The sequence below is a fragment of the Phoxinus phoxinus genome, assembly GCF_949152265.1.
Source record: "Phoxinus phoxinus genome assembly, chromosome: 22".
In the NCBI taxonomy this organism is placed as follows: domain Eukaryota; kingdom Metazoa; phylum Chordata; class Actinopteri; order Cypriniformes; family Leuciscidae; genus Phoxinus; species Phoxinus phoxinus.
The window spans coordinates 23,825,550-23,838,311 of NC_136897.1; the positions used below are offsets into that span (position 1 = coordinate 23,825,550).

Genomic DNA, 12,762 nt, shown 5'->3' on the forward strand with positions numbered 1-12,762 from the left:
GTGCGGTTTAATTAAAGATCACACATCGACCTGCACCTCCTGTACCTGGGAAAATCCCCACCCTCTCTTCCTGTTAGAGAGCCTTGCAAGAGGTCCTCCTGAGAGGCGGATGATTGTGCCTTGTTAGTGGTGGAAACGTGTCGACTTTTTGGAGTACTGTTTGAAGTTAATAGTTTAAATTGGAATTTGAGGAAAAACGGCCTGAGATCTTTAGGAACATAAAATGGTATACCGGTACAAAAAATGCCAATTCTTTGTAATTATTTTTGACATACTAGTAATTTTTTCAAAGTAAATCCTTATCCTACACAAACTTAATTCATCACAGTTTATCATTTCACCTTTCTATGTTTAATTTTTAAGCAAATTTAATTCAAGCATGCATTAAATTAATCAAAAAGTGACAGTAACGAATTTTACATTGTTTACATTCTATTAATCAGAATGATTTCTGAAGGATCATGTAACACTGAAGACTGGAGTAATGATGCTGAAAATTCAGCTTTGCCATCACAATATTATAATTAAATTAATAAATATGAAACAGTTATATTAAGTTGTAATATTTTACAATTTTTTATCAAATAAATGCAGCATTTGTGAGCTACTTCTTTCAAAAAAATGTAAAGTCCCCCTGTAGTGAATAATTGTATCCCTTAAAACTCATCTTTGATCACCAAAATTACATATTAAAACGTTTTTTCCTTGAAAAATATGAATCTATGAATATGCAAATTAGCCCCGCCTCCACTCACTCACACCAGCTCAGACAGACATCCACTCGTTGACGATCACACCGTAATTGATTACAAGGTAGTTTGTGACGTCAGAAACACGTTTTTGAGACGATCTTTGGTTCATTGCAGTTTTAAAGAGAAAATACTCAGCAATGGTGATGACTGATGAATTTGCACGTGGTTTGTCTTAAAAAATAGTAAAACAACACAGACATATAAACAACATTTAAAGCTTAATTTGCACCACAGAGGGACTTTAAAAACTTGTGAACGGTATAGTGTGTATATATGGACTTATTCCGTAAAAGCATGTATCATGCCAAATCCAAAGGTTTGGTATTGAGTCAACCCTAAAACACAACAGATATAAATTAAGAGCAGCAAAGTGCAAAATACGGTAAAGTGTTATATAATCAGAGTGTCATTGGCCAAATGAGTAATCACACAGGAGGATCATTAAAATGGTGGGAGAGCGGTGAAGCACTCTTCCTCATCTCTCTGATGATCAACACTCCATCCATCACTCCTCCATCCAAACCACTCCTGCTTCCCCGAGCATAGAGGACCCATACGCATCTGCGTTTGCCGTGCCGATGGATGTGTGATGTAGTTCCCATGGTGATTTGTTTGGTGAAGATGAATGTGCTGTTCTTTCATCACTGTCATCTTCACAGGTTATAAGAGCCCTGAACTCTTGAGTTCATGCAGTAGACACTTCATTAAACTGAAATCAACTTAAGGGCCACGTTGAACCGAAGGGACGTTCTTCAGAAGATAGGATATTTTCAGTCAGCTAAGGTGAAAACCTTGACAGCAGTCCATAAATAAACTACAGGGCTGCAAAGAATTCGCACAAAGAAATTTGTTGACTCGAAAAAAGGCACAAATATTTCACAGGGTCATTGTAAACAGAACACCATGAGGTTTAGAGTTATTTTAAATAAGCGTTAATGCGCATAAAGAAAAATAAACCATTGATTTTTAGTGGTGCTTGCCCTTGAAAATAATGCTAGGGTGTTGTTGGGGGTTGTCTGGGCATTGGTGTATGCTTGCTAGATGGTAGCTTCGGTTACGTTTACATGACAACATGATTTCAGAAATTTTTGTTGTTGAAAAGGTTCTCTTACAGACTACAACTTTGTCAAACCGATCTGTTCTCACGGATCTGTGAAAACGACTAAAACCGCTGTATTATACATGCCAGGCCAGTAGTTGGCGATGTCACGTTGTAAAGAAACATTCTGCTACAAGAGTGGTGAATACAAACAATGGCTGCGTCTCAAATCGCATACTCTTGCATACTTGTTTTGAATGAGTAATTACTTCATGACTGCTAAAAAGTACATTTTATAAAGTATGAGTGTGTGTGTGTACTACATTCGCCATATTTTCATTATCATGTGACCTACCAGTTTCAGTTACAACGCTTCACTGCCATTATCAAATCCTCTCCCGTGGCCTCATGGGATAGGAAAGTGTCCATTGTATTCACACACAGAATTAGTAGGTCATTTACTTTACTCACGCTCTTGTGTTTTAAACCCATATGACCAGTGATTGTTATTGTTAACTAGAACTAAAACGTTTTTGTTCATTAAAATAAAGATGTAATGAAATAAAATATCCATATTAGAAGAAAAACAAATTTAGTAGCTTAAATTTCGGTCTGATCTTCACACAAGTTATCTTATGACTTGGTATAACTTCGACATATAGTATACGAGTCGCATGGATCATTTTTCGTAAAATTTTCATGGTGCATTTTTGTCATTTTAGACTTAACAGCTCCATTTGCTTTCATAAAATGGAAAGTGGCATCCACAATAAGTGTGTTCCACGAAGGAAAGATGTCTTACTGATTTGGAATAACCTGTATGATGAGTAAATAATAATAATAATTTTCTACAAAGCACATTTAAACGAGGGTATTTCATTTATTTCTCATCAGCCATGCTGATCTTTTATCCTGTCCTATGCGAGATGTTTTTCACTTCCCCCACTGCTGTATTTTTCCATTGCCTCTCCATAACTATGGCAACCCTGATGAGTTGGATATATCTGACTATAGTAAAAAAACAACAACAAACAAACAGATATTGAAAGCTGACTTTTGGCATCATAAAGACAGACCATTTCTTCATCTTTGCATTTTTCCCCGTCAATGGACAGTAAGAGAGAAAGAAAAAAGAAAGAGGTTAAAAACGCTGTACAGACTAGCAACCCACGAGTAGACGTCAACGGCACCTCACCACCTACCAGCTGCTTGTAATGCAGACAGTGTGTGTGGGAGAAGAGGGAAGCGTACATGCTTGGAAGTCTGTAGTGTACTATTCCTTCCTCTGCTTCTACACACCACTGATATCAAGTTCATCTGCATGTTGCTCTCAGTTGGCCGCGTCTTATGCGTGCTCATTACTCAGCATGAAAGAAAAAGTGCAGCTCTACATGGCTGGTCATGCACGGATGCTGGGATTTAGACGCTGGTCCTCAGCATGGGATGCTGCGGTTTGCACCAAGCTGGTTTTTTAGTAGTGATGTGCAAAACTACATGTTTTCAAGATCGTAGTTGCTAGTCTAATTGATCTTAAAGGGATAGTTAAGTCAAAAAGAAAAATTCTTGCATCATTTAGGCTTTCTTCTGCGGAACACAACAGAATATTAATTGAAAAACGTTTTTTTTCAGGGTTCGCCTGACCTAATTTAATGCATTTCTTTACATTGAGTGTTTACACATGTGTTTGAAAACAGCTGGATAGAGTGCAACTTCACATATTTCTGCATTTCCAATAATAAACACAGTGATTGCAACTGCATGGTAACTATTGTTCTACTCTCTTTAAAGGAGAACTCCGGTCAATTTTAACATTGAGCTCAATTTTAATACATTTGGAGTGCTGTCAATACAGAGAACAACGACAAAAATCAGTGTTGCCTACACCGTGTTATCCTCTTTTTAAATTTTTCACCCTATTGACTTGAATGGGGCAAGGTTTAAACCTGCCTTTATCCTCTTAACATCCTTGATGGGTCATTACAAGTGCCCAGCCATGTTGAGTGATTCCTTCAGAGTGAACACGGTGAATCTGACTGCAGTAGATGTGAAAGATATTAATAAAAATGATGTTAATTTAACAAGCGCACATACCTGTATTTACTTCCTGTTTTCGGTCGAAGTCCACAGTAGTCGACTGTTGAGTTCACGCGCGTGATCATAGGTAACTAAGATGATTTTTTTTCACAAATATCCATCAGAGCTGATATTCTCAAAACACCACACACCACCGTCTTCGGCTGACAGCTGACAGTCGGAGTCTCCACTGTTGCTTAGTTACCTATGATCACGCGCGTGAACTCGACAGTCGACTACTGTGGACTTCGACCGAAAACAGGAAGTAAATACAGGTATGTGCGCTTGTTGAATTAACATCATTTTTATGAATATCTTTCACATCTAATGCAGTCAGATTCACCGTGTTCACTCTGAAGGAATCACTCAACATGGCTGGGCACTTGTAATGACCCATCAAGGATGTTAAGAGGATAAAAGCAGGTTTAAAACTTGCCCCATTCAAGTCAACAGGGTGCAAATTTTAAAAAGAGGATAACACGGTGTAGGCAACACCGATTTTTGTTGTTGGTCTCTGTATTGACAGCACTTTACAAAAAAATTGAGCTCAATGTTAAAATTGACCGGAGTTCTCCTTTAAAATATATATATTTTTTCAAGCTATATATTACAAGAACCATGTTTGGTTTTACAAAGAAAATATGGCAGAATGACGTAATATTTTTATTCTAGTTCCATATGCATCATGCAATATACTTATTAGACACATTTTAAGTACGGTAATGTTTTAAAAACATTATGCTAATTGTGAATTAGCATATATAATCTTTTTTTTTTTGCAAGCAATTTCTTTAGCATGTCCATGCGACCATTCTATGATCTTACATGGTTTGTTGGTTGGTCAGGGCATTTTCTGATGCCTGACCGATGTGTTTCAGTGCGAGACGGCTCTAAAGTGTGGAATACTTTTGTGCTTTCCAAGCAGAAAAAAATATCAGAGCAAAAGACTTCCTGGATTTTCAGCAGAATGATAAAAAGATTAAGCCTGTGGCTTTTTTTTAAAGCTATATCCGATGTCTCATTTGAATGAGGTGAACCTAATGTTAGCAGGCAGTGCTTTTAAGGGGAAGTCTTTACTGCACTTCTAAGAATCACATCATCATATAGGCTGAATTCAGGTAAACTGGGCCAGTTTTAAACATTGAGACGATTTTTTTTCGTAATCCTGAGCTCACCCTACTGTCACGGTTAGTACAAGAAGAAGACGAAGAGAGTAGCAGTAGTCCTTTAATAATACAACAGATAGGTCAAAGTAACAGTGTACACAAGCACAGACAAGAGGAACTGAAACAGAGGACACTCAAAACACACACACACACACAGAAACCCCCCCAAAACATTTTTACATTGTTTTTTTCAGGTTCTTCAGTGTGATAATATGTATGTAAGCAGAGCCTAATTGTTCTCATCCCATGAGAATGCACTGTCTCTTAATTATTTATGACACAGCGTGACCTTTGACAAGTATTGATACTATAGTAAAGGAATGGTTGCAGTTGTTGGTCTGCATGATGCAAAAATGTGAATATGTTGCATGGCTTCCCCATCGATGGCAATAGAATGATAGGCTTTCAATTGATGACTGACACTTTTTAGATGTTTTATTGGAGAGTTTCCGGAAAGGTGGGATGTTTGAAACAAATCATGGTCTGACACTGGTAGTCGTCATTTTTATTAGATTAGCCCCGCTCTGCTGTGTTTGAGAGCATAATTTGCAGCCATGAAGCTGGAGGCCATCAGGTCTTAACATTAACCAACTGACGCACATCTGAGGACCCAGTGGTCGTGGGAGGTGGGGAAATCTAATGATGCTACACCTAACGTTTCCCCTCGTGATTTACAACACAAACCTGGTACCCTGTGGACATCCATAGACCTGATGGAGGTCTACCTCTTCTAACTTTAGTACGTGACATTTGGGAAGAAAAAAAATGATATTTGCCTTTCCGTGATTGTTAAAACTGAAAAACAAACAAACATTTAAGCGGGTATTTGTTTTGACTGATTGTAAGGGAGCTGTTAAGAAGTGCACATGCAGTTATAGCTCTCTTTGTAGCAAAAGCATCATTTCAACAAAACAGACACAACTATTCTTTTGGTTTTGTTTCAGATTAGTCTTATCAGTGTGTGATTAAATGTGTCTGTGTCCCTCCTGTAATCCAGCTGTGGTGAATGAGTTATATATCTGCAGGCTAATCATTCGCTCCAGCCTTGTACGTATCTTGTATGAGTGAAAAACACATTCATCTTGTGTAGTTACCCTCTTACATAACCCCCAAGCTGCTTTCCTCATTGTCATAAAGCTTATTATTTTTCTGACAGTAGCAGTGGTTGAAATTAGATTCTCTTTCTCGCAGTAAAAACGTACATTATAGGATTGAACCTCAGAATCTTGGTAATGGTTTTCGGATGCTAAAATACTTTCTACTATCCCCAGTTTAAAAGTGCACTCATTATTTTTTCCACTCATGTTGCGTTGGTTGGGCAGTCATCTTTGATTTACTGACAGCTAGTGATGCGAAAGCTGCATTATGCAAAAAACAAACAAAAAAACAATTGCTTTTATCTACTGATAGCATTGTAGAAATGGTATTTGTTGTCAGCTATTAATTCATTCCACAAGTAAATTCTCCCTTTCAGGAGTGTTCGGTATTATCATATATATATATATATATATATATATATATATATATATATATATATATATATATATATATATCATATCAAAGCCTTTTCTGTAAAGGGCTCCCAACTCTGGAACATGTTGCCAAATGAGTTTAAAGGATTAGTTCACTTTAAAAAAGACTTTTGCTGATAATTTACTCACCCCGATGTCATCCAAGATGTCCATGTCTTTCTTTCTTCAGTCGAAAAGAAATTAAGGTTTTTGATGAAAACATTTCTCCATATAATGGACGTCAATGGGACCCAAACGGTTCAAGGTCCAAATGACAGTTTCAGTGCCGCTTCAAAGGGCTTTAAACGATACCAGACGATGAATAAGGGTCTTATCTAGCGAAACTATGGTCATTTAAAAAATAAATAAAAAAGTTTAAGTTTTATAAGCACAAATGCTCGCCTTGCTCTGTTCTGTGATGCGCGTTCGTGACGTCATGTAATACGCAATTACGTTGAAAAGGTCACGCTTCTATGAAAAGTCCAAAATTTCTGTCCTGACGAAAATTTTCTTTTAGGCTTTTTAATATTACAACACCCAGGATACGCACACGAAATGGGCATTTTAAACGATAAACTGACACAAAGACATTTGAATATGTGTATGGTCCTCCTTCCGCAAATTTGTAAATACTGACTCAGTGAAGCGTGACCTATTCAACGTAATTGCGTATTACGTGACGTCAAGAACGCGCATCACAGAGCAAGGCGAGCATTTGTGCTTATAAAACTTAAACTTTTTTATTTATTTTTGAAATGACCGAACGTTTCGCTAGATAAGACCCGTATTCATCGCCTGGTATCGTTTAAAGCCCTTTGAAGCGGCACTGACACTGTCATTTGGACCTTGAACCGTTTGGGTCCCATTGATGTCCATTATATGGAGAAATGTTTTCTTCAAAAACCTTAATTTCTTTTCGACTGAAGAAAGAAAGACATGGACATCTTGGATGACATCGGGGTGAGTAAATTATCAGCAAAAGTTTTTTTAAAAGTGACCTAATCCTGAAATAAAGTCCTTTACATTGAAGGTAAAGCAGTGGTTTAAAATAAACCAGAACTGCACACATATTTAAATTTAATAAATGTTTGTTTTATTTAGTTATTCATGCCAAGGTTGGAAGCATCCTTACAATAGGAATAGGTCCTTTAGATGTTTGAATGTGTATAAATGATAGGCTGTGTTAGTTTTATTCTATGATTAGTAGCCTTAATTTCTAGGGACCTGAGATGCAAATTAGCTTATCCCATACTCTCGATGTGCAATACATATTTTCCAGTTCTTGACTGGGATCATGTTTTTTTGTTCTGTCCCTATACAAATAAACTTATAAATAAATAAAAAATCATTGTATGGACCAAACCTGTTCTGAAACACACGCACAAGATTTTGAAGAAGCAAATGATGACAACTATTTTGGCTAAACTATTCCTATTCCTAATATATATTATTGCGTTATTCAGATCTCAATGTATCTCAGTGAATTAAAGTCTTATTCATATTAAATAAGCAATTAAAGCTTAATTTAGTACCAACCCTACATGCATATGCATTTTAGAAACACTTTGGGGCATTCACTCTCTTATTCTTAACTTCCTCAGTTGAATGCAGAGGTTTGGTATCTACAGATGTCTGTAGAACATTAAAATTTCATGGCCTGCCTCTGCATGTTGGTATAGTTTTTCTCTACACTGCCAATTTAAAATATGGTCATGCACTGCAACAGAACCGCAGAGATTGCTTGAAGTCTGCACCCATGGTAAAATGATGCAAATATAGCTCTACCTGCTTTTTTTTTAAAAATGCTTCCTTATTATCTATCCAGGCCAAATCACACGAGAAGCATCTTCGTTTGGAATGATTAATGTAATGCATCTATTGTGGGTGTCTCTCGTCTGATCTTACTATATAATCACCCATTTTAATACCGGTTCTGGCGAGCTGTGACCGTTTGTAAGAGCGTGGTCGTTGTCTTGTTTTCCTGTGCAGGGAAAAAATAAATGACTTTCTGTACAGCAGCCAAATACCTTTCATTTGTATTGCAGAGGCATTGCAGAGTAAAATTCCTCCGTCTTCAGTCAGAAATGGTAGGTCGTCCTTCAATGTCATTATCTTTTTAGGTATCCCATTAGAGTAGACGAACGCATCAAAAGTTTCACATTTGCACACTAACTGCAATTCGAACGCAGCTGGGTGTCTAGAGGCAAGAACAACAGTCTGTTTGTACTACTTATTGCGGACATAATAGATTCAGAGTATTGAGGCGGTAATGTGCCTGAAAATATATACTCACCCAGGCTGCATTTATTTGATAAAAAATTCAGTTAAATACACGAATAAAACAGAGTGATGGCTGAATTTTCAGTGCATGAGTCTTCGGAATCATATATATATATATATATAATTATAAAACATTTTTTTTGTGTGAATAGAATGTTCAAAAGAACAGCATAATGTGATATAGAGTGAAACAGTACATTCAATGAGATTATTAGAGCTGGACTTGATTTTATCCAATGAGAAATGACTAGATTGTAAAAAGTGTTCTCTATATAATAGGTAGTTGTAAGGGAAAGGTTGAAAATACTGTAAGAGAGCTTGTAGACGTCAACAAATAAAGTAATTTCAGGTGGAGCAAGTTATTACAGTTTGATGACAGATTACATGCATTTGATTAATTACAATAAGACCAGGAACGTGTAGTAAGAAAGTAAAGATACATTTTAAGACCATGTTGACTGTAATCACAGTGATGAATAGGGCAATTAAATGTGTATTGGATATGGGATGCTGCATTGCTGGGTTTAAGGGTTTGAGAAGAAAACTGATGGATGGGAATCTTTCTGAGAAAAGGTTTAGCTTCTTAGTAGCAGCTGAACTGTTTTCTAAGCACATCTCTCTGCAAAGTGCAGAATGGTAGTGGCAGTGAGAAAGAAAGAGAGGAGCAGATGATGGATGATGTCCTGTGTGAGATAACTTCTCATCTTGGATCTAAACAGCATTGCATTACGAACGATGCAGCGTTTACGGCTGACTTATCTGAACATACAGTAACTTCAGATCTAAAACCATGCCAGTGTAAAGCAAAAGGTGGCCAATAAACCGCGAAAAAACAGCATGCTGAAAAGAAAAATAGTGTGTGTGTGTGTGTGTGTGTGTTTGCGAGCATCGTCATTTCTATGACGATGTGTCAACTTTAAAAAAAATGTAAACTAACTAATTACAAAGGGCCAACCCATAATTCGTTTTTTTTTTTTTTTTAGGTGGATACTAAAATGCTAGCCTGGTCCTACCAGACTCTCGTACATTTCATTTGTACAGAGAGTCTGGGCTCTCTCCATTGACAAGCGTTAACTTCCTTGTAGGCGGGTCCTCTGTTGAAGTTTAAAACTATTGGATCTGCCCAGAGCCACTCTGGATCTGCCATAACCAATCAATAACGTTTGGTCGTGACGAAACTTCAACTCAAACTAGCGCATGACCTCAATGTCATCGTTCTCAGCCACTCCCTCTGTACACTGATTGGACCGGTAAAAAATTGACCGGAGAAAACCCACGGATATACCGCAAATCCAGACGACGTACTTAAGAAAAATAAAAATTGAGCGAAAGTATGTAGGAGGGCGGAGCCAGGCTACTAAAATGCATCTGAATACCTTGTTGTGCATCTTGTTGTCATTGACAACTTTTGAGCATTGCCAGAGCATCACCTGCCAGAGCATTTTAGTCAAGCTGCTTAGAGCTGGTAAACCTCTTCGGACCTGCACAAATACAATTTCATCATGTCCTACGTAACTAAATGTGTCCCTTTCCTGCTCTTCACCTTCTTCTTTTTTTTGATCTTCATTATGATACGACTCTTAGAGCTCGGCCTGAGCATGGCATGCTGTTCTCACCTCTCTTGGATAAAGGGAAATGAACAATTTCTCCAGGGACTTTAAATGGCTGCTAGCAAACCCGTGAAAGTCCCAGAGTGCAGCTCCCTCTGGTCTCAGGTAGTGTTATCCAGCATACATCATTTCCTCTCAAGGCTAAGTGTTTCTGTGCTCCTCCAGAGCTTCTCCTCAAGTGAGTGTGCTAAAATGCCTGGGAGATTGGCTCACACTCTCTGCCTATATTAGAGCAATTTATCAAAGGATTGCATGGAACATTTCAAAGAGTTGCAAATGCATTCTCATACTTGGGCTTAGTTATTCTGTAACTATTATTTCCTCTAGGAATTCACTGTATTATAGTATTACAAGGTGTAATGTATTAAGTTAACATTTTTTTCCTTCTTTCCACATAAAGAGATTATATAGAGGATACAGCAGAAAGCCTATTGGAGCCCATAGCACATTGATCATGGTCTAGTGAGTTAAAAGCCAAATTCATCAGATTTTATTTCACAAACTATAACCACATTTTCCACCAAATACCATTCCATAAAAATATTCCATAGAGATACTTTGAGGTTCTTAAAGGGCAAAATATTATATAAAATATAGAATGGGGTCTTTTGATATGGGTTAGTAAGTAATCGCTATTGTTATCTAGAATCCTTGTTAGACTGGCAGTTTTTTTAAGCTTACTTAAGGGTGTGTTCACACTTGACAGGTTTGACGAGCTACGTTGACCATTAAAAGTTAGGTGGCGTCAGAAATGCCGTCTCCAAGCAGCAGATCTTTGTTTGTATTTGTGATGGAGGGATTCCTGGCGCTGTTTTGACCCCTTTACACATTTGATAAACTTCAGTTATAAAAGAGTTCTCAGCTATACTATCAAACGTACACCCATACAACGAGCGCATTTAGCGCAGAACACAGCATTGTTTTGGTTTTGCAAAATACGTTTTTCTTTAAAGGAACCGTATGTAAGAAATGTATTTCAATTAATCATAAAATGGCCCTGATATGTCAGTAGACATTAAGAAATCATGTTCATTTCAAATACTTAAATCACTGACAACAGTAGTGCGGCCAGGATATTGTCATTTAAAGTGAAGTTGCAGCCCTCAACTGATGTTGATATGTTGTGTTTTGGCCTGATGCGCCACCCTCCACCGATCTACCAATCACGAAGTCAGTAGTGTTTCGGCATCCGGGTTGCCAGCTCTTCTCTAGTCTTGCCATTGGAAGCTCCTTGTAGCAGCCTACGTTCCTGCTGGATCCTGCAGCCTATCTGGCAACCTCGAGTCAGGGGGGAGGGGGAGGGGATACACCGCTCTACAGTAATTTTAAAGTGATTGCAGTACCAGTTTTGGCCACAATCTTACATACGGTTCCTTTAAGTCTTAAAAATGACTGTGAATGCTAAGCGAGCCAAGACTAAATGTATTAATTTATGTTTTGGGTCTGGATCAAAAGAACCAGGGAGCCGAACTACAAGTGTCAACACACCCTAGGTCTTCCCTTGACTTGTGGTGGACTGTTCTTTAAATGTAAAAGACATTTATATGCTGATGTTTTCCCTAGTGTCAAGGAACATTTAAGATTTTGTGTTTGGATCAAAGTCACTGATGTCAACTATTTAGCTACTGAGAACAGGCGCGCTCAACTCCCAAACCTTTTTTTGGGTGCGAGTATTAAAAAAGTTGTCAAAATTTACTAAAAATAGTTTTATTAAAAAAAAAAAAAAGCTATAAAAGTTGATTCAAAGAGCCGGTAAATGTTGCTCTTAACAGATCCTTATTTACTAGCAGATTATTATTTACTACTTACCAATAAGGACAGAAGAGTCACCCTAAAAAATAGATGACTTTACCTGGCTTAAAACAGTATTTAGTCCTGCTTACCTCATTAATGGCAAATTTACATATTTTATCATAATCTCTCCAATGAAACCAAAGGCCTTCCTCCAGGATTGTATGAGTGTTTTAAATGGACATCATTTCCACCCAATAAGACTTTCCCAGTGTTTTAAAAAACAGGAATGATAATGAATTTGGGAAGCTCATAGGACTCATATCCTCCATAGGCCCAATCAGTCTATCTATGGATATGGCATTGGAAAAATTGAGTTATCAGATGCAATCGGGAGCATTGGCTGATTCCTACACCCGCGGTTTCCACCAAGAAGCTGGCAAATAATTGTGCAGTCAACGGCACAGTTGGCTTAAATGAATTCTCCTGCTGTTCCTTCTTTAATAAATGTTTTTTTTCGCCGTGTGCTCGCCAAACTAAAAACATATTCCTCACCTATCCCCTTTCGACTCGGTTGTTGGCATAAAGCTGAATTGGAAT

The 12,762-nt window shown here is 37.6% G+C and overlaps 1 protein-coding gene across 6 annotated transcripts in view; it reads left to right on the forward strand.

The window, feature by feature from the left end:
* Nucleotides 1–12,762, forward strand: part of camkvb (CaM kinase-like vesicle-associated b) — a 73,760-nt gene that overhangs the window by 11,417 nt on the left and 49,581 nt on the right. The window contains exons 1-2 of one of the 6 annotated variants that reach the window (XM_079598385.1): nt 7,249–7,501; nt 8,587–8,628. The exons of 2 other annotated variants lie outside the window; for them this stretch is intronic. Coding sequence is in view for 1 of the 4 variants with exons in the window: in XM_079598379.1 (XP_079454505.1) it covers nt 7,410–7,501 (92 nt within the window). In the remaining 3 variants the exon portion in view is untranslated. Of the gene's footprint in view, nt 1–7,248; nt 7,502–8,586; nt 8,629–10,405; nt 10,537–12,762 lie in introns of those variants that run through there. 3 more of the 6 variants (XM_079598384.1, XM_079598383.1, XM_079598379.1) reach the window with 3 other exon arrangements.